The sequence below is a fragment of the Schistocerca piceifrons genome, chromosome X (assembly GCF_021461385.2).
Source record: "Schistocerca piceifrons isolate TAMUIC-IGC-003096 chromosome X, iqSchPice1.1, whole genome shotgun sequence".
NCBI lineage: Eukaryota > Metazoa > Arthropoda > Insecta > Orthoptera > Acrididae > Schistocerca > Schistocerca piceifrons.
Genome location: NC_060149.1, coordinates 267531707 through 267554723, shown reverse-complemented (window position 1 = coordinate 267554723; position 23017 = coordinate 267531707). Strand labels below are relative to the sequence as shown.

Sequence of the window (23017 nt, the reverse complement as noted above, 5' to 3'; positions counted from 1 at the left end):
ATATATATATTCCTTACTGTCATTCATTGTTAACAATAGTACCGTATTCCCAAGAATGAACATCTTTCACTCAGTTAATACTCGGCAGAAATCAAATATGCATTTGGTTCAGACTTCCTTAACTCTTATGCTAAAAGGTGTGCACTATACTGCTGCATCAATTTTCAATAAACTACCACTCAAATTCAAAAACCTTAGCAGTAATCCACGCACTTTCAAACCGAAACTGAAGAGTTTCCTCATGGGTCACTCCTATTCTGTCGAGGAATTCCTTGAAAAATTAAGCCAATTCTTATTGTATTGCTGATTGCGTTTACTTACACTTATGAAGCAATTTTTAAGGGTTCATAAGCATTTATTTTTATCTGTTATTACTTTTATGTTGTAATTTCACGTACCGACAGGTTCCATGACCTCTGAGATCCTCTCCTCAATTTTGTCCTACGCATATATGTGTGCAAGGACAGTGTTTCAGGTATTGTTACAGAAGTCACACACAAATTTAAACGCTGTATTAAAATCTGTAGCATTGCTTTAGTTGTCATTTAACTGTATCACTATGGACGTCATAATAGGTTTAACATGTAAGAAAGATATTTTGTTACTGTGGAAACGCCATGTGTTAACCTACAACAAAAATATACATTTACTAACACATTGTTAACTTCTTATTCTGATGCCTAAAAAGCATAATATACCTAAGTGAATTTAAATGCTTAGAATGTATATTTATAATGCCTAGCTTAATAAATGTAGAAGGAACATGCATGAAAAAGTGGATATGTTGAGTTTTATAAGAATATTTTTATCTCAATAAAGGCAGTTAGTGACGAACTTCAATTATTTCTTCATCAATCACTATCTACATGGATGACGAGTATTAAACTTATGAAATTTTTTGAACCAACAATACTGAGTACAACTGAAAACACTTCTCCTGTAAAATTTTGTAAATGGCGTTTCTGAATTTTGTTAAAATGGCCCTTAATTGGAAGTAGGGAACAGTGGAAGAATGAACCACAACATAGTGCAGAAGACAGTCTGGTTTGCTGATGGATCAAAAACTGATGACAGTGCTAGGGCCAGAGTATATGGCATACAGCCTAGACTAGAGAGAGTGATCTCACTATGGAAGTTTACCACAGTATCCCAGGCATAAATACTTGTTACCTTCTTCAAATCTAGTTCAACCATACAATTTCTTTGGAATCCAATTTGTTGTACTACACTAATCTTGCTGAAGTTTTAGCTGTATGCCTTAGGCTGTGTATGGAGCTCAGCTGAGTAATAATGTGACTAAATTTCGAACATAATTCTCATAGTGCATAGCTGTACATAACTGAAGTTATTCCATGAATGTTTGGTCCCATAGTCCTTACCACAAATTTCCAAAATTCCATCAATCTGTACTAAAATTTTATACTTTCTGTGCTTTTCTCTCCCCAAATCAGGAAAGCAACTAAATATTACTAAGGAAGTCCACAGCAATGAATACTGGAGTGATACCTCCTGTGACCAGTGGTCAGGCCAGTCTCAACAACTATGGAGCACAGTTCTCTTCAGTCTCGCTGTAGCAATTGTTCACTACCACGGATTGCCATGTGTGTAGCCCGTAAGTATATCAGTTTTTCAAACATGTTCTACTTTCTACAAGTTTTTACAAGGCAGGCTTGTTCATTATATGCATACATACATGCTATTTATTCCTCATGCTTTCATTTCAACCAGTCTATTTCGTTCAGCTAGATTGTACATAAATTCTCTGAATATTTGGGTTAATAACACAGTGATATTAAGATACTCTCCATTATGTAACCTCCACCAAACTGCAACAATATATGTAAATCAGGCTGTAATGAGTGGTTGCAAACTGTTCTGAATGATGAGGATTCTGCAATTATTTCATTAGCTGTAGCTCCTTTGTTGCTACAACTGATAAAAGTGATGATGTACAGAACACACACAACCTGCCTGTACCACAAAGAAAATATTTTCCAGTCATGAAAATTTGTAAGAGTTAACCATCACAAATCAATCTACAACTAGAAAACAGTAAGGTGAAAAGGGACGTGATCTGTTTCTGGATGGGTGGTGCTCAGACATTTCACACCTACTGAATTAGTGGTTGGTCCACATGTATGGAGTACATCAGACCATCATGTAACTAGCATAGCAAGCAAGAGATGACGTACCAAATCAGCTCAGAGTTAATTAACAATAAAAAGAAAATGACAAGAGTTCAGAGAAATAACTCTGCACCATCAGTTTTAAGGCATGCTATAAACAAAGCAGCTTAGCGCCAAGAAGTTAACTGCAAAGTAAGTGTAAGTTATAGCCAGATGTTAAAAAAGAAAAACTGAGATCATACATTAGTGAGATATCACAATTAAGTGAAATTAACAAACTCAGATCAGCTTTGATTTTGGAGAAATGTAGAAAAATGCGAGGTAATACCAACCCTATGACTGCTCTCAGAAGACAGGTTAAGGAAAGATAAACCTACATTTATAGTATCTGTAGACTTCACAGAAAGTTTTGACTGTGAGGACTGGAACACTCTTTGAAATTCTGAAGGAACAGGGATAAAATACAAGGAGCAAAGGGCTACTTACAACTTGTATAGAAATGAGACAGCAGTTATAAAGAGCCAATGGGTATGAAAAAGAAGTAGTGGTTGAGAAAGGAGTGAAACAGAGTTGCAGCTTACCCTTGATGTTATTCAATCTGTATATTGAGTAAGCATAAAGGAAATCAAAGAAAACTTTGGAGTAGGAATTAACATCCAGGAAGAAGAAATAAAAACTTGTTGGAAGTTTGCCGATGACATCATAAACCTGTTAAGAGACAGCAAAGGACTCTGAGGAGCAGCTGAATGGAATGGACTGTGTCCTGAAAGGAGGATATAAGACGAACAACAACCTAAGCAAAACAAGGATAATGGAATGTAGTCAAATTACAACAGGTGATGCTGAGGGGATTAAGAAAAACTAGTAGATGAGTTTTGCTATTTCAATGGTAAAATAACTGATTATGGCCAAACTACAGGCAATGTAAAGTATATGCTGGCAATGGCAAGAAAACAGTTCCTGAATAAGTGAAATTTGTACACTGAATATGGATTTGTGTGTCAGGAAGGCTTTCCTGAAGGTATTTGACTGGGCTGTACCCTTGCATGAAAGTGAAACGTGCAAGATAAACAGTTCAGCCAAGAAGAGAATAGCTTTTAAAATGTGGTGTTACAGAAGAACGCTGAAGACTACATGGGAAGGTCACGTAACTAATGGGGAGGTACTGAACAGAACTAGTGAGAAAGGAAATTTGTGGCACAACTTGACTCAAAGGAGTTATCAGTTGATGGGACAGGTTTTGAGACATCAATGGCTCACCAACTTAGTATCTGAGGGGAGGGGGAGAGGGAGGGGGGAGAGGGAGGGGGGAGAGGGAGGGGGGGAGAGGGAGGGGGGAGAGGGAGGGGGGAGAGGGAGGGGGGAGAGGGAGGGGGGAGAGGGAGGGGGGAGAGGGAGGGGGGAGAGGGAGGGGGAGAGGGAGGGGGGAGAGGGGGCAAAACATTAATACAGTAAGCAGACTCAGTAGGATGTAGTTTGCAGTAGTTATTTGGAGATGAACAGGCTTGCACAGGATGTAGTAGAATGGAAAACCGCGTCAGGTGAGTTTTCAGAGTGACCACCATGGCCACAAGACTTTATAGTTGTTCATTATTTTATATAGATGTATTAATGCAAAATTAATTACATCCTCAGAATGATTCAAGGCAGAATCTCAACACTGTAAAATTAGACCTATGTTAGGCACACTGCCCCCTTCAGGCAGATCCAGTTGCACTTGTGATCAAACAAACCTTGTATAAATCATACAGTTCTCTGTTGTACCAGTATGTTTCACACAATTTCTTTCAAAAATCAGGTATACCACTACTGCATTCTTCCACTGAAGTTTAATTTTTAATCTGTCATCAACACAACACTCATGTAATTTATGGTGTACATTTCACTTTTATTGAAAACAGAACATTTTAAAATGTTAAGGAAAAACCGTACACACATTATACTGACAGAACTTAATGGACAAAGTAGTTTGCTATGCTTCATGCACTCATCCAGTTTCAAATGGCTTTTTACAATTATTCTGCCACACTGTCACCTGTACTTTTCATTTTCATGCATTTTATCAACAACAGCTTTTTCAATTGACTTTTTTCATAAAAGTGAGCACATGGTGCCGCTCTTGCATGTCTTTTGACAATGAGCAACGCCTTACCTGTTCAAGTTTCTTTTTCTTTCCACTGATAACAGTGTTACCTAAGGAAACAAATGTCCATATTCTACAGTTGCTCCACTATCAGCAACAAAAGAAAACTCACTTTCTATATTGCTGGTAAAGTTACGCTTTTGTTTTGGCATGACAGTGACTGCATAGATTTAAAAGTGTCAAATATCCACTATGATGTCCTCACACTGCTTACTAGAACAGAAACAAATTCTTGCTATTTAGAAATACCATACATTCCTACAACATAACTACACTTAAGTTGTCACAATTAGGTTACAACAGCTTTGAATTTGTGCTACCACCACTGCAAAACATTAACGGCATATAAAAAAAGATTGCAAACCATGTTGTACAAGTGGCAGTTCCTAGTGGATGTACTTGTACAGTAAATTAATTATGTGAAATACTTTAATCAAGTGAAATCACAAAAAAGTGGGATATTTGAGAGTCCAAAAAACTTTTGAGACAGCAGAACGCCCTACTGTAATTTCATGTCAAGTATAGGTACAAAAAGTTGTTATTATTATTATTATTAAATTTGATTGAGGCTACATTCACATGACTACAGCCTTTCCCATGTTAATACAGAACAAAATCGGTGGAACGGTGCTGAACAGGTTATCTACGAAGTCACTTACATGACAGCACCATTATTACAGGATCTAATGCAAAATCCATTAGCTTCGGTGCCGACAAATTCTAGTGAACTCAAAGTGACAAAAGCAATAATTTCAATTTTACACCTTTCCATTTAACAACAAGCTAACTTTAGGACAGTCTTTGATACATAATAATGAAAACCGATTTTAAAATTTCAACCTTCTTACCCATACCAACTTCTGCTGCAGTCAACAAGCAACCCAACAGACTGTCTCAGTCTGGGTTTATAGGCAAATGCCAATAGTTATACACAAAGTTTTTCCGAAATACTTTTACAATCTTTGGAACTGGATACCTCTTTAACATCATGATTAAATACACTACTGGCCATTAAAATTGCTACACCACGAAGATGACATGCTACAGACGAGAAATTTAACTGACGGGAAGATGATGCTGCGATATGCATAGGATTAGCTTTTCAAACCATTCACATAAGGTTGGCACCGGTGGCGACACCTACAACGTGCTGACATGAGGAAAGTTTCCAACCGATTTCTCATACACAAACAGCAGGTGACCGGCACTGCCTGGTGAAATGTTGTAATGCCTCGTGTAAGGAGGAGAAATGCGTACCATCACGTCTCTGACTTTGATAAAGGTTTATCGTATCGTGACATTGCTGCTTGCGTTGGTCGAGATCCAATGACTGTTAGCAGAATATTGACTCAGTGGGTTCAGGAGGGTAATACAGAACGCCGTGCTGGATCCCAACGGCCTCGTATCACAAGCAGTCGAAATGACAGGCATCTTATCCACACGGCTGTAACGGATCGTGCAGCCACATCTCGATCCGAGTCAACAGATGGGGGACATTTGCAAGACGACTACCATCTGCACGAACAGTTCGACGAGGTTTGCAGCAGCATGGACTATCAGCTCGGAGACCATGGCTGCGGATATCCTTGACGTTGCATCACAGACAGGAGCACCTGCGATGGTGTACTCAATGACGAACCTGGCTGCACGAATGCCAAAACGTCATTTTTTCGGATGAATCCAGGTTGTGTTTACAGCATCAAGATGGTCGCATCTGTATTTGGCGACATCGCGGTGAACGCACATTGGAAGTGTGTATTCATCATCTCCATACTGGCGTATCACCCGGTGTGAAGGTATGGTGTGCCACTGGTTAAACGTCTTTGTCACCTCTCGTTCACATTGACGGCACTTTGAACAGTGGACATTACATTTCAGATGTGTTACGACCCGTGGCTCTACCCTTCATTCGTTCCCTGCGAAAACCTACATTTCAGCAGGATAATGCATGACCGCATGTTGCAGGTCCTGTACAGGCCTTTCTGGATATAGAAAAGGTTCGACTGCTGCCCTGGCCAGCACATTCTCCAGATCTGTCACCAATTGAAAACGTCTGGTCAATGGTGGCTGAGCAACTGGCTCATCACAATATGCCAGTCACTACTCTTGATGAACTGTGATATTGTGTTGAAGCTGCATGGGCAGCTGTACCTGTACACGCCATCCACGCTCTGTTTGACTCAATGCCCAGGCATATCAAGGTCATTATTACGGCCAGAGGTGGTTGTTCTGGGTACTGATTTCTCAGGATCTATGCACCCAAATTGGGTGAAAATGTATCATATGTCAGTTCTAGTATAATATATTTGTCCAATGAATACCTGTTTATCATCTGCATTTCTTCTTGGTGTAGCAATTTTAATGGCCAGTAGTGTAACATGAAAAGCAGAAAATCAAAGTTCACAGCACAGTCTGGAGTGAATTTTCAATGGCATTTCATGTCACTGCATCCATATCAATGAATTTAATTCAAGATAAACAAGTCCGTAAAAATAAAAATACAGCCAATCATTGTGTTATTAACAGTATGTTCAACACACATTTTTCAACACACAAAATTATTAATCAAAAATTAAAATTTAGTTCTTCGATAATGAACTATTATTATCTATATGAAATGATGTCACATTCATTGCATCCTTGATGATGATTTGTTTTAAATAAGAGTGGAAATTTTTAAGTGGGTTGTCAGGTAGGTCCACATCTACACATCTTACAGCCGCTATCTAGAAGAACTTCATTCAGAACACTCTGCCTGACTGGATGCAGGATTTGCTACAGAAAATTAGAGAAATCATATGGTTTATGCATGATGAGTCTCTAGCACACATTCTTCAAAATGTAGAAGATAATATTTTGCATAACAGATGAAGAGCTATGGAAGGACCATAACCATGGCCTACACATTCTCTGTGACTTCAGTCCTCTGACTGATGAATTGTTGGGCCATCTGTAACTACTGATTTATGTTACAGACCTCCCTTCATCAGTATGTCATATCAGACTATGAAACTAAATTATTTGTCTTCCGAAAGCACTATCTGAAAGTGTTCCAACAGTCTATGAACTGATGAGTGCGTACATATGAAGAAATGAGAATATGTTCTGAAAATTGTTTTGAGATCTTTTCCTCAAGAACCTGCAACATAGTTTACATTAATAATATAAAATATAAGACTTCAAGATATGTATTTAAATGGCTACTTTTTCTTGTTTTGGTGCACGAAAATTGCCCTCAAATTATTTCTAATATGCACTGTACAGATATAATATTTGTGTCTTATTCAAAGCTTGTCATATTATCTTTTGTACTAGTAATTCTCTCTCATTTAACTACAGCTTGTCAAGAAAATTTAATTTAACATGTAATGCACCTCCTTGCTTTCTGTAGCAGCTAGCTAATGCAATTATTAAGCTATGTAGTATTTTAGCATCCCTAAATATTTGGTTAGTACAAAATCGTCCAAAAACACTTTAAATACTAGATTTGACCAAAGGCCAAAAACCTAAACTTTCTTTTCTGAAAGAATGTTTGCAAATAACTGCACTAGCATTTTCTGAAACAGATATTTACGAGCACTAATTTTTTCAATCTCCATAACCATCTATACTGAAAAAGCTTTATATGATCTCTGCATCCACACTATGTAAAAAAGTTAGAATCCAGTAGTTCCAGAAGATCCAAGGCATGTCTTGAGTGGTTTGCTTAACCGTTCAACATAATTCTACAATATTCTTGTATATTTCAAGTAACTTGTTACCTATGTTGATGCACTGCTTCAATTTCACAGCCGGCAAATTTTAACTTTGCTTCGTCATCGAAAGTATTCTTCTCATTCAACAATTTTTGAGCAGCTATCAGACCACCAATCCCACTAAAACTGGCTTAAAAAAAAAAAAAAAAACCAACAACAACAACATTGACTACACCTGATATTCAGCAGTCTTCATTTTACGACCACAACTGTTTATTAACACAGACCAATGTAAAAGTTTTCTTCAAACAACTTTAGTGTTAAAATTGTTGATCATTCTACAAATCATTCTAAGTGTACAAAAGCACACGCATCTATGAGTTTAAAGTTCCTATTTCATGTAAAACTTAAAACATTCTGAGAAGCTGCTGACAATTTAGAATGTACTATGCACACAATGAGAGAAAAGGATCCAAACCCTTATTAAATATATTGAATATTTTTGCGTGATACCAATGACATCACAACAGCAAGTCTTGCAATTTCTGAATGTATTACTTACACAAACTGGTGATAATCCTCTTAATACATTTAAATAGTAAACTCCTGTTATTGGAGTAGTAAATTTTTAAGGACTGTTGAACGGTGAGTTGGCTAAGGTCACACTTTTTGTGGTGAAGTCAAAAATTCAATGAGTCATACACTTTTTTGCCATTGTGGTCTTCTTCACCCCAAAGACTGGTTTGATGCAGCTGTGTGAAGTCTTTTTCTACCTCTAAAGTTTTTAACCCCACATTTCCTTCCACTACCAAAACTGTTAATTCCTTGATACCTTAGCCTGTGTACTTGTACATTGATCCCTTCTTTTAGTCAAACTGCATCAAATTTCTTCTTTTCCCTATTTGCCTCAGTACCTCATTAATTATTGAATACACACATCTGATTTTCAACATCCTTCTGTAGCATCACATTTCAAAACCTTCCATTCTGTTATTGTCTGAACTGCTTACTTCCCACATTCCACTTCTGTACAACCTTACATTCCATCTCTCTCTCTCTCTCTCTCTCTCTCTCTCTCTCTCTCTCTCTCTCTCTCTCTCTCACACACACACACACACACACACACACACACACACTTACTTTTCATTTATGTTCACAATTCCTCATAACAAGCCTATGCTTCAGATAAAGTTCATGACAAAATGACATTTCATTTAAGAGTCTTAATTTATTGTAACAGGATCTAGAATTATAGGCACCACACACTATTACTGAAATGGTGCACCTTACTATCTTCAAAAGAATCAGCACAAAGAAAAAACATTATTTGTTTAGAGCTGATTCTTGGGACTCAATACATATTTATTAACCCATATTTCTACAGGAAAATAATTATTTACTTTGCTAGAACTCAGGTTAAATCATTAAAGAAAAGCAGATTGAAGTACTTTTGTTTTTCTTTATCAAAAAATTTTCATAAGTACATGAATTTGAAATCATGCCTATCACAACGCTGATAGTTCACTTAAAAATTTTTAAAAATATTCTTAGCCTACGTTTCCCGTTCACTATGAAATAACGAAAAAAATTTAAGACTAAGACAGGAAGAAGTTTCCCACCTCAATTATTTTGAATCGAATTACAGTCTTACTGCAGTAATGCTCAGCAAGGTGTGTTACAGCTAATTGGAATGCAACCATCACTGGCCCTGCACATCAGATCAAAAAAACTAAACAGGCCATAAAGAATCTCAAACAGGCAATGTAGGTACACAATTTTTCTCAGAGGTTTACCACTTTTGATTACATTCAACAGCATACTTACCTATTTTCACACAGAGAGCACATGTTGCTAGATTTTTCAACATTCTATGTGGAACTACTGATAAAACATTTCAGATCACATTAAAAAAGATCAGAAGACACAGTGAAACAAATACCATACAGTATTTTAAATGATCTCTCATATTCGAATTACAGCTCACTGAAATACTTGTGCAGAAGATTGGCACCTGACTTTTCTGCAAGTTTTGTCTTGTTATATAAAGAGTTACTTTATTACATGTAGGGTTTAAAGCTACTATAATCATCACGATAGTAAAGTAACGTAGAATTTTGTATAGCTTCCATAATAGTACACTCCAACACACTGTACAACTAATACTGGGAAAGCTGCGACTGGCACAGGAAATTGGCACAGAAATGTGTAAGGGTGGGGCGTGGGGAATATTGTGAGCACTCCCCACCCCAACACACACACACACACACACACACACACACACACACACACACACACACACACAGAGAGAGAGAGAGAGAGAGAGAGAGAGAGAGAGAGAGAGAGATTGGGGAGGGGGGGGGGGAGGGGATGGTATCACACTTCCATTTGATGAATATATGGAGCAATTTTTTTTTTAAAAAAAAAAAAAAAAGGTTACATTTTTCTATTCTGCTCATGGATAGTTTTTATACATAAACAACTTATTAGTGAGTCAAATAAAGTATTCCAAAATAAAGTGAAGGTACACAGTACATTTCGATTTTCTTTTTCTTAAAAAATCTGTATATCATATTTTACATTGTGCATACAGAACAGATTTACAGAACTCATGAACTCACTATGCAGAAAATTACAACTAGACTATTACCTAATATCTTCAATACCTTACAGTTACTACATCTTTTGGGAACACTGATTTCAACATTTACTATTATTATAGGGTATCAAAATTATTTATTTAAAAATACAGTTAATAAATTTCCTGAAACTGATAGCAACTAAAGTACAGATGGCTACCTCTGCATCTGAATGTGGAGAAATGTAGTACTTCTGAAATGCCACAAATTTCTTTTCAACCTTTCAGAGGAATGTACTTCAACAGTGAAAGTTATTACCATGTTTGTCATTTCACAGGCCTTCCACAGTTCCAATCTTCACAAATGTGAAGAGTAAACTTAATGCTCAGATAAAGAATACATATAATACTTTGGCAGCAATATCTGTAACTTCACTTTTAACAGAATTTAAATGCTCAACATAATGGAAACATTTCGCACATGCTCTTTTCCTCCTACCATAAAGCACATTTGCCTATTCACTTCCAGATAAACATCAATCATAACAATATGGGAACTTACAAGAAAGTAGTTTCATCACAAATTGTTATCCTTAACCATATTAAGTTGCTATTCTTCAAACAAAATCAAGGAACAACTGCAACTGCAAAAAATTAAAACCACCACATATTCACACAGGAGAGAAAAATCCACAAGAGAACAAATCCAAATGTCTCAACTAATTGAGAACCTGAAAGTTTAACAATACTATAGCAGTACCAAAATGGCACTTGTCAATATAATCTTTTAACATGTTTACTGTTGAAGAGAAGTGATGTGAAGCCAGTGTGTTTATTGTTGTTGGTAACTCACTGTGCAGTATACTTCCATATGATACTAACAAATTTTATAAAATTATGTAAACATTTATAGATTTTTAGTAACAAACTGATTACTTGTGTGAAAGTTTAAGACAAATGTTTTCAATGGCAACCATCTTACAGTGAAAAATCAATATAACTACAGCAATTACAAAGAGTATTAGTTGTGTATGTTCATAGCAACCTGACTCGCTTTTGAAGTCATGGGGATTGTGATGGAATCCTAAATACAAAACACTTCATTAACGATAAGGGTAGAGGAACCGCTATAACAGCTTTCTAAGTTTGCTATTCTTTTTAGAAATAAAATTTCAAACAAAGTATCCTTGGAAATCAGTTTTAATGCCACACACTGCATCTGAAAAACAAATGCATGGCACAAAACATTGGCTATGGTTTATCTAACCATGCAAGTTTTCTACAAAGAACAGTAGAAAGCTTAAAATTATACTGCTTTAAATACAAGGAAAGTGAGGAAAAAGATGTTGTGCTTTCAGAGAGGATTTAGGTAATGAATATACACAATTTTAATGTATTTTAAATAAAAAAGTATAGTGAAAACCAACCCTGTAATATACTAGAACAGTGTGAAAAATGTTTCCCATCAAGCGCTATGAAGCATTATTTTCAAAAGCTAGACACTTGCCACAAATGTGGAGTGAAAACCATTTTACTTCTTTGCAAGTAACTGATAGCCACCAAATAAATTCATTAAGAATGAATTATATGGGACCACAGAAGCGTAAAAAATTAAAAAAATGGATGGCAAAACATTGTATGTTTTGCAAAGTCACTAAGAGGGAAGAAAGTTACACGAAAGGCAGAAACGCCTTCCACAGGTGTGGAATTGACACACTTCACTTCTTTGCAAGTAACTGATCTCCACAAAATAAATCCATTAGAACAGGTCCTTATGGGACCACAGAAATGTAAAAAATTAAAAATAGATGATAGAACACCATTTCTTTTGCAAGCAGCGGCAGAACACACACACATAAACGACTGTTGTGATTGAAGAGCTTTCAGGGCTATCCAGTTAAATAATGTTATCAATAATTGATTGCTTTCGGTGTCATACTTGTTTTGCAAAGTACCAAAAATATGAGTAAATTTAAAGGAGAAAGAACAGAAAATTAATCTGGATTGAAGTATCTAAATGAGAACAGTTGGAAAATATGGGAACTATCCTAAATTTTATCTACTTGCCAAAAAACACATTTGACAATAAAAATATTGATTAGTGGAACGGCAATAATATTACCTTTCATCTTTAATAAATGGGGATAGAACCAATAATTGGACAAAATCAAGTACAAAAACAACATGAACAGTCAAATTTTACTCTTGGTAAGTTTCAATGGTGGTGGGCGGATAAATAAACTCTTGAATCTACTGTCGGAACACATTTTCAGTGACTGAACAACATGTTCATAATACTTACTTCAAACAAAATAAAACAACATGATCTGTAGAACTAATTTCAAACATAATATATTACTGAACTGTTATTTTAGGCGAAAATAATATATTAACATTATACTATATTTCCACTTTTTTTTTTCATTCACCAACAAAAATTTAACATAGACAAGAGGGCATGGGATGCTGGGGAGGGAGGAAGGGATAAACAATAGTATTAAGTAAGACCACAGTGACAACTAATGAACAAACAGCAGTTGGTAGGTGGAAAAGTGGGTGGTGGGTGGGGACTGAGGAGAATGGTAGTGAGAGACTGTCTGACAACATTTCCATCTGGCATACAAAATGTGCCCCTTACCTCTACCTTTTCATTGATCATGTAGGTGCCATTTTCGGCAGCACGATGGTCTGATTTTATAAAACAGGCGGCATCGGTTATAAATTAAAATTGTGATATATCAGGCAGTTGCAAAGAGGTGTGGCACACAAACAGTTTAAAATATATCTCTACAACATAAAATGCAGGATCAGTACACCCAACATTAAGTTTATGAGCATTATTTAAGATCAGTCACTCACTCACGTCAAGAAAATGACTACTACAGCAGCGCATCTTTCACATTATGTCCGATCACTTTAGTTTTTAATAATAATTTACAATTGTTATTACACATTAATGCCTCACTGCCAGGGACTGTGCTGGTTTGGAATCCTCCACAATTGTCCATCACTGATTTTCAGTACACACTTTCAGTCACTGAAACCCGTAAAACGCTCACTCGTCGCCACCTTCAACCTCCTCTGAAAAGAAGAAGTATATTCATACACTCCACAACTTTTACTTTATCTACTTTCTAGGTAACACACACTTTTCAGACAACACACACGTATCCCATGCAGGCATGCTAATATTTTACCTTCCTCACCCACTTCTTCAGTTTCCTCTTCATCATCATCATCGTCTTCATCATCTTCCTCTTCCTCTTCCACCAAAACATCGCAATCATCATCTCCCTCACCTTCTGCCTCTGCTTCCTCATCTTCTTCTTCCATGTCTTCCACAACAACCACAGAGTCATCTCCTTCATCTTCACTAGCAGCAGCATACATACTGAGGATTATTACATAATTTAGGACATGCATCAGTAACTTTATCACGTGTGCCCATTATTACATATAACTAAACAATATCTTCTAGAACTGATAATGTGAAAGGTAAAAGTTAAAAAAAAGAAAGAGGATTGTCAGCATAAGAGAATAGCCTCCACAAACATTAAAAGCATATTTAAAGAAATCTGAAGAGGTATCTATTAACTAGCAAAGGTCATGTTAATTCATATCATACACATTAACTGTAAAAATCACAGATGTAAATAACAATATTGATTTTAGTGATTTTTACTTATCTTCATTGCAAGTTTGTTAAAAGATGAAACAATTATAAAAAATAATACAGTTTTTTAAAAACTGTGTTGAGATGAGGACATGTGTAACATTACTCAAATCAAGTTTCCTGGAATGAGAATCTCTCTGGCTGTCAGTGGTACGTACAGTTGCCTTCTGACCCTACATGCACCATAACTAACGACATAATTAGGTTGCGGTCCCAGATTATGAGGTGACTAATATTCGAAAGAAAGGAAGGAAGGAAGGAAGGAAGGAAGGAAGTAAAAGATAATGAAAAATTAAGATATAAACAAAAAGTAGCTAAGTACAAAATATGAGATGCATCAGTGTAAGTTCATGGTGTCCATTATGTGTTCCACAACTAGTACTTTGGGCATGAGCTAAATTACTGACTTTTTTTACAGTTCATCATTATAATTACCTATAATTTCTCAATATGAAAGAGTCATACCAAAGTGATGTGGGGAGAAAAAAAAAAAAAAAAAAAAAAAAAAAAAAAAAAAAAAAAAAAAAACACACAGCGAGAAGGAACGAAAAGAAAGGCATGGAAAAATTCTACCTCATGATTAATATGGCTGAATCAACCAACCAGGCAGTATGACAAGGATCAGCATTATTACATCCACAGGTAAGGATAATTTTCAACATTGTGCTGTTACAAACAAGGGCTCTGTTAAACAGAGTTAATAGACGTCAGTGACATTCCATAAACTGATGGATTATGCCAATCTGATATAAAAATGTAAGCTGTCCTTAAAATCCCTAGTGTTACTCTTTTTTTGACATGTTAACATGGTATCATATATTTAGTAGTTTGTAGATTAGACATTTTGTTGAGTGCACGGTGTTCAATGAACAAGACTTATGAGTAGTATAGTAAATACAACATCGTGGCTTAACTTGGGTGTTCTATTTTCAGCTCATGAATTGCATTCCAAACATATCAGAATTATGTAAACAACAATGAACTTACTTACAAAAAGGGGAGTTAATTTAACTAGTATGACACGGTTTACTATCATCAGTCAAAAACCGATTGTCGGTAAAACCTATTAATACAATGATTAATCCTGTCAGCACTCATGTGTTCGTGCTTCGGGTGGGATAGGTTCATCCTATGGTTAGTCTGTTTCAACTGATCTGTGGAGCAAATGCTCCAGTTAAAATGTTGGTCCTGTTTCATCTCCGTTCAGCTACTTTATGACTCTGTTTCTACGATGCTTATCTTATACAGGGTGTCTTATAAATATGACAACTAACTTCTAGGGGAGGTTATGCACATCATGTATAGCAACCCATGGTGTACGCAACAACGTAGGTGTGGCTGTACACGAGAGTACTGGAAGAGAACTCCGCTAGGTGTGAGTACTGGAGGGGAATGTGAGGGTTTCCTTATTCAATCACTATCGAGCATGTAAGAAGCACGGAACGAAATACGAAATGTGAACTTTCAGATGCACACATAATGTATGGAATAGCTGATGGCAACGGACAAGCCACTAGATGCATTTATCAACAATGTTTCCCAGACAAACTGCACCACAGTTTGTGCAAGTATGGGTGATTAAGGCGTGGCAGGGCTAGTGAGGGCTGGTCACAATTGGTATGTTTAGTCATTAGGGAAGAAAATGTGTCGGATTCTGTGGAGACTAATCCAAGCACCAGCATACGTGCCATTACCTCAGGCTTAAGAATGTCTCATAACAGTGTGCAGTGTGTCTTGAATGCCAAGTCCTAACACATCTTTCATCCCCAAATAGTGCAGTTTTTGCACAGTGGTTTCTGCTACAAAATGGCCAAGTGGAGAGATGTGTATTTCACAGCATAGGTATTGTTTGCTGATGAGGCCACATTTACTAGGTATGGCACAGTCAATCACCACAATGCGCATTTGTGAGCACCAGGAAGCCCCACATGGCATGTGGCACCACATGACACAACATCACTTCAATTGGGCAATACCTTTTACCTTTCTGCTTTACCACCACGAATTATCAGACATTTCTGGAACAGGTTCTTCCCAGCATGCCAGAGGATGTTACCAGTAAATGTGAGAGGCTGCATGTGGTTTGAACATGATGTGCCTACTCACAGGCATTTGAACAGACCACTGCCGCATCGATGGACTGGGCTTGGTGGATGGGTTCCTTGGCCCCCACACTTACCAGATTTATCAAGCCATTATTTCTTCCTGTGCTAAGCTATGACATCTCTCAAATATAGTGATCCTGTGGCATCTGAAATGTATCTTGTTGCAAGAATCATTTGCCCAGCTGCTACAATCAAAGAAACTTCCAGTGTGAGTGTGTCCAGCAGTCAATTCTCTGCAGGTGTCAGGCACACATGGTGTTTGATGGTGCAAACTCCAAACATACTTGTAACATTAGAGCTGTATCAATGAGTACACATGGTGTATTACATGATGTATAGTAAGTGTTTCCAATGAATCACACTCTTGTTCCCTTTCCGATCTTCACCTTTGCTACCACTTACCCCTGATGTTTGTGGTCATTGGTTGCTAAACTATTTTAAAACCTTAATGATGTGCCCCATCTCACCTAGAAGTTTGTCAAATGATTTCTGAGACACCCTGTATACATTTTCAAAGGTAATCTGTTTTATTGAGTTTTATTATTTTATGTAGTTGTGTTCTATTTAATGTTGGAAATATATAAGTGAAAATTGTTTGTTTGTTTGTCACTGGGTAGTCCGACTGGTTGTGGCTGTGGACATTTGAAATCACAACTCAGAGCCGAAAACAGCGACAGTTTACATTCCACATAAGCTGACCATGTAACAGCCAATCACCGGTACCCAACAGACACACAGAATTGAGTTTTTTAGACTTTTTGAAGATTCTACCAAACATAATTGTTGTGATCAAGAAATGTAATGAACAAAGTGTAGCAATAACAAATGGAAGGCCCCCAACACGGACAACTGATTCGGCTTTTACTTGGCAAGTTGCTTGTATGCAACCAGACACCAACAACCCCTATTTTTTTTGTATAACTACCACTGAACATCATGACGTGCAATCAACTAAAAATTGATGAGATTGATAGATAATGGAAAACTGAACAGTTTTGAACATATATGGCATCCACAAATGCATATTTTCCTACAAATCAAGAAAAGAAACTTTGTCGACTGCTGCTTACGTAACCAGAAGCTATGCACTGCTGGTGTAGCAACCATGGCATCTGACTCTGAAGCAGGGAACCTGTGTTCAATTCCCAGTTGTACTATGCAGTTTTTTCCATTTTTCTTTTTTCTTCTCATTTGTATTTTTTCTGCATCGAAACTGGTAGGAACAGTAGGTTTAACACAGTAAGTGAATCAATTAGGAATAACAACAAAGTAGGCCAATAAATTTCTCAGATGACTTTAATTAATAATTAAATACAATTTTAAGCCTCTCATTGTATCAAAACAATTCTGAGTAAGATTGCTGTAATGACGAGGATTCAGTGCACGTTACTGCATACGGGAGCGACACTAACCTTTGTCACAGTCGGCTGTGTACATAAAATAACACACTCACAGACAGTGCAATATCCATCACAGCACCTGGAAAATTGTAGCCTAACGTTTTCCTGTGCTAATAAGAAATTAATGATTAATTTGGTCCCCGGGGTACAGAAGAAGTGAATCGATTAACCAACTCTTTAAAAAAAATGTTTATTCCACAGGCTCCAAATCCGGAAAACAGAATATTCAATTTACAAAACCTAGCTTAAGAAAATTTTAAAGTCATTACATTGCTGATACATTTTGAAAAGGATAAATTGTACTCACCATAAAGATGACAAGTTGACTTGCAGACAGGCACAATGAAAAGACTATTACAAATAATCTTTCTTCAAGAAAGAGAAACACACAAACATTCACACATGCAAGCACCCCCCCCCCTCCCTCCCTCTCTGTCACAACACACACACACACACACACACACACACACACACTGCTACCTCTGGCCACACTGGAACAGAAATGTGTTAAATGGGAGTAACAATATGGAATGGGAAGGGATAACAAGGTATGGGTGGGGGTAGAGGAACACAGCCTTACAGAGCATGCATCAACTAGAAATGGTAGGACAGAGCTGAGAGAGAGAGAGAGAGAGAGAGAGAGAGAGAGAGAGAGAGAGAGAGAGAGAGAGCATTGAGAGGCTGTGGGGGGGCTGGGGGGGGGGGGGGGGAGGGAGCAGGAGGGGAAAAACACAGAGCAGAAAGGAGAAGAGCAGGGAAGAGGAAAAGACTGGTGGATCTGCTGGCAGACAGCAATGCACGGTAGGCAAATTGTGAGGTGACAATACAGAGAAGCCAGAAACAGTTGGGGTAGGGTGTGGGGACAGTCAGTTACTGTAGATTGAGGCCCGGATGATTTTGGGAGTGGAGAATTTATTGTGAGGATAATTCCCACTAGCGCAGTTCAAATAAGCTGGTGGTAGAGGGTAGGATCAAGATGGCCTGAGTTGTGAAGCAGCCATTGAAATCAAGTGCCACATGTTATGTACAGCTCCACATTTTGACACAGGATGGTCTAGTCTGCTCTTGGTCACAGTTTGGTGGTGGCCACACCAATATAAAAAGCTGAACAATGATTGCAGCACAGCTAGTATGTAACATGGCAGCTTTCACATGTCACCTAGCCTTTGATGTGGTAGGATAAGCCAATGACAAAACTTCCTTGTGTTGGGTGAGTGGATTGTGCAGGTCTTGAAACTGGGTCTTCCACATTGTCCCTGTGGCAAGGGGTTGGAACTGGCGGTGGCATAGGGATGGACTAGGATGTTGTGGAGGTTGGGCAGGCAATGGAGCACCACCTTACAAAGGGCTGGGAGCGAGCTTGGGTAGGATATGTGTCATTCCAGGGCATGATGATAGACAATCAAAGTCCTGATGAAGGAGGTGGTTCTGTTGTTCCAGTTCAGGTTGGTATTGGGTGACAAAGGGAGGCTCTCCTTTGAAGATGGTTCTTGGGAGTTAGTGAGGATGAGGCAGTGTACGGTGATCTGGCACCAGAGATCTGTCGCAATGTAGGTCTGGGGTATAGAGTACAGGGTATAGGATATCCATGAAGGCCTTTGTGAGACTTTCAACATACCAGGCAAGGGATCTCTAGTCACTGAAGATTTGCCATCCCTGGGTGGCCAAGCTGTATGGGAGGGATTTTTCGGTGTGGAAAGGACAACAGCTGTCAAAATGCAGGTACTATTGGTGGTTGTTGAGTTTAATGTGGACAGATGTGTGGATGGAGCTATCAGAGGGGGTGGTCAGCACCCAAGAAGGTGGCATGAGGGGTTGAGGAGGACCAAGTAAAGTGGATGGGAGAGCTGTCCACAAGGATGAATGGCTACTGCTAAACTGTGGCCGAGAGCAAAGTGGACTACCCTGTGACACAACACACAGCTGTACATAAAATACTCTATTTCTGTGGCTGCTTCATAATCCCGGCATCTGCATCCTTCCCTCCACTGACAGCTTTCCCGAACTGCGCAGATGGGAGCGATTCTTACAACACATTCTCCATTCCCAAAATCACCCCAGCCCCAACCTATGGTAACCTACTTACCCCCCATCCTCAATCCAACTGTTTTCGGCCTCTCTGTTCTGTCAACTTTTCACACTTTGCCTCTCCTCACCTTCACTGCACACTGCTCTCTGCCAGCGCATCCACCTGCCTTTTCCCCTTCTATGCTCCTCTCCTTTCCGCTCACTAATTTTTCCCCTGCTCTCCCTTCCCCACAGCCTCCCAACGCTGTTCCTGTCAGCCCTGTCTTGCGACTTTTAGTCCCTGCATGCTCTGCCAGGCAGTGCAGACGCCTCTTCCCCTCCCGTACCCTGTTATCCCTCCCCTTCTCCATCCTGTTTCAGATTGTTGCTACCATTCAACACATTTCTGTTCCAGTCTGGCCAGAGTAACTGAAGGTAGCAGTCGTGTGTGTGAGGTGTGTTTGCTTGTGCGAATGTGAGTGCATTTATTTTCTGAAGAAGGCTTTGTCCAGAAGCTTATTTGTAACAATCTTTTCATTGTGCAAGTCAACATGTCATCTTTACAGCGAGTAGCAATCTATCCTTTTCATAAGATTGTTGACATTCCAACCTGCACTTTCCAATGTTTAAAAACAAGTTTTGTCTGATACTGGATTTCTAGGGATGGACAAACTAACACATTCATGTATGACAGGATGTTTATAGATGAGGAGGGGGCAATCGACTTGCACAGTACACATAATATCATCAAACTTCCCACCTGTGCGCTAGAAAACTAAATTTTGTTTTTACCACGAAGTTAAAAACTTTATTCAGAGGTTACAAAATTACAGCCTGCTTCTGGAAAAGAAGTGGGAATTGCACAGCCAAGCAGAGGTACTAATGGTTTACAGCATAAACCATGGCCAATTTTTCAGCGCTGATTTTTCAATGTTATCATATGCGTGGTGCGCATCAAAATTCCTGTAAAACAAATATTTTTAAATGTTAACCAAGTTTGTTTCCCTCTGAATCTTCTGAAGGAACAATGCAGTTGTATTCATAAGATGTTTGTGATGCTCCAAGTATATTTACAACAAATGTTTATGACAAGTACCATCCATCTATCTGTTTGAAGGAAATTGAGGACATTAAACAGAGTGAGGACAATTTCGAAATGGAAAAAATATGAATAAAAAACCTTCAGAATACAACTAGGAACTGAACAAAGTCTCTCTGCTCTGCAATCAGATGCCTTGGTCACTACACCAGTGACACTTTTGTTCAACAGCTCTTACCTTATGGATACGTAAGCAGCAGTCAAATGAAGTGTCTTTCCTTGATTTCTAAGAAAATACCTGTTAATGGACCCCATATACATTGAGGAAAAATGCTTAATTTTCGATTATCTATCGATTCTGTCAATTCTGAGTTGATTGGACATCATGCTCTTTTAGGATAGTTTTCTCAAAAAATGAAGTTGTTGAGTCAAAATTTCTTATTTATGGACATTATAGCTACATGTCACCATTGAGGAATGGGACTAACAGAAATACTTTTAAAGGACTACTGCTTGACAAAGCTTTCAGTATCAGTGAAAGATGGGGTATAAAGTGTGAATTCCCTCACACATGAATGAAAACAGCAAAGACCACCTACAATGAGATTTCCTAGGACGAGAGGCTGAAAGAGCCAGTGACCAAATTTAGAGTTCAACTTTTTAAAAAGGTGACATATATTATTTATTTGCAACAAAATTTGCAGCGTCAAGACATGAAGCATTACAGACACTTTCAGAGCAGCTTAGTTTTTGTTCTAATCTACCACCTGTGACCAACACCTTACAAATGAAGCACTTTTAGACCAGTATTTTCTAATGACATTTCCATTGTATTACTAGCACAGTTGATGTTGGTAAGAACTTTACTTAATGTGCAAATATCAAAACTTTCTGGTGTGCGAGACATAGTAGTGCTACTAGTAAAACAGCTCGCTGGTACCGAGTTGACCTACCGTCTAGGGAGCAGTTTTGATGTATCTAATGGTGCCTTTGAATACTGCAAAAGCTGAGCACTGTTTTTCAAACTGAAAATAATTACTACTGTTCCATAACAAGTCAGAAAAAGTTATTGGTTTGGTAATACCATCAACTGAAAATAAAGGAGCACAAAATATTGATGTTTCTAGAACATTACACCATTTTGCAGACAAAAACTGAGCTAAATTATTTAAGGAAGAGATTAAGTTAGGCCAGTTAATACAAACATTTCTTTAATAGCTTATATTTAATGCTGATATATTTTTCTACTCCTTTAAAACTAACTTTCCATTTGTGTTTCATGCTACAATACTGAATTAGATACCATTACAGTACAGCAGAAGTCAACCGAACTGTTACTCATTCACATGTCCCCCCCCCCCCCCCCCACTTTGATCTTTGTGGTTCAGTCCTCCATACACCCTCCCTCCTCTCTCACCCCCAAATGCCTAGTTGCCAACAATAGTAACTATCTGCACTCTGTTATGTGATCACTTGTGTCAATCGTGCCGCATAAAGTACACTTGTGATATAAAATGCCTAAACCTAAACGTGTTGTCCTTTCTATGAGAGCTAAGAAGAAGATTAATTAAAGGTTAAAGGAATTTGAATCTGCAACCAAGTTATCTAACGAGTACACGGTTGTTCCGTCAGCAATTACAGATATACACACAACTATATGATTCTGTTTAATAGTGGCAAACACAGGAACAAATTTTAAAGCAAGCACTGGCCGATTAAATGCTTTATGTCAAGACATGGCATTTTTGAGATTCAAGTACAAGAAAAAAAAACTTGTCTGCTAATTCTTTCAAAATCAAACAAGCGGCCGTACTGAGGGAAGAAGATTGTGCTCTTGAAAACACGTACGATGCTGACGAAACTGGGTTCAATTGGAAAGCTTTGCCATGAAAAACTCTTGCTTCATGTTGTGAATTAGATGCACCTCATCCTAAAATAAGCAAGGATCATATTATTGCTTTAGCTTGTACTGATGTTACTGATAGCCACCAACTGCCTATGCTCATCGCTGGTAAAAGTTAGAAATCGCATTGTTCCTAACACATTAATGTGTCTGGGATGCCTACTGATTACAACTCACAAAAGAGGGCACTGACGGGTGGTACGATTTTCATGGAATAGTTTATGGAAAGTTTCTGCACCCTCTGTAAAAACTCATCAGTTAAAGGATGGCAAAAGGGAGAAAACATTATTGGTCCTTGACAATGCACCCACACATCCACCCCATGATATCTTCAACTGAAAGAATAAGTTT

The 23017-nt window shown here is 38.0% G+C and overlaps 1 protein-coding gene across 2 annotated transcripts in view; it reads right to left on the bottom strand.

Moving 5' to 3' along the window:
- Positions 1 to 10503: 10503 nt before the first annotated feature.
- The window catches only part of LOC124722861 (protein SET), a 61132-nt gene continuing 48618 nt past the window's right edge, over positions 10504 to 23017 (bottom strand). Inside the window, exons 6-7 of one of the 2 annotated variants that reach the window (XM_047247990.1) lie at positions 13737 to 13930; positions 10504 to 13620 (exon numbers count right to left, since the gene is read on the bottom strand). In XM_047247990.1, coding sequence (XP_047103946.1) covers positions 13595 to 13620; positions 13737 to 13930 — 220 coding nt within the window. In that variant the 3' untranslated portion in view covers positions 10504 to 13594. The remainder of the gene's footprint in view (positions 13621 to 13736; positions 13931 to 23017) is intronic. The other variant, XM_047247991.1, reaches the window with a different exon arrangement.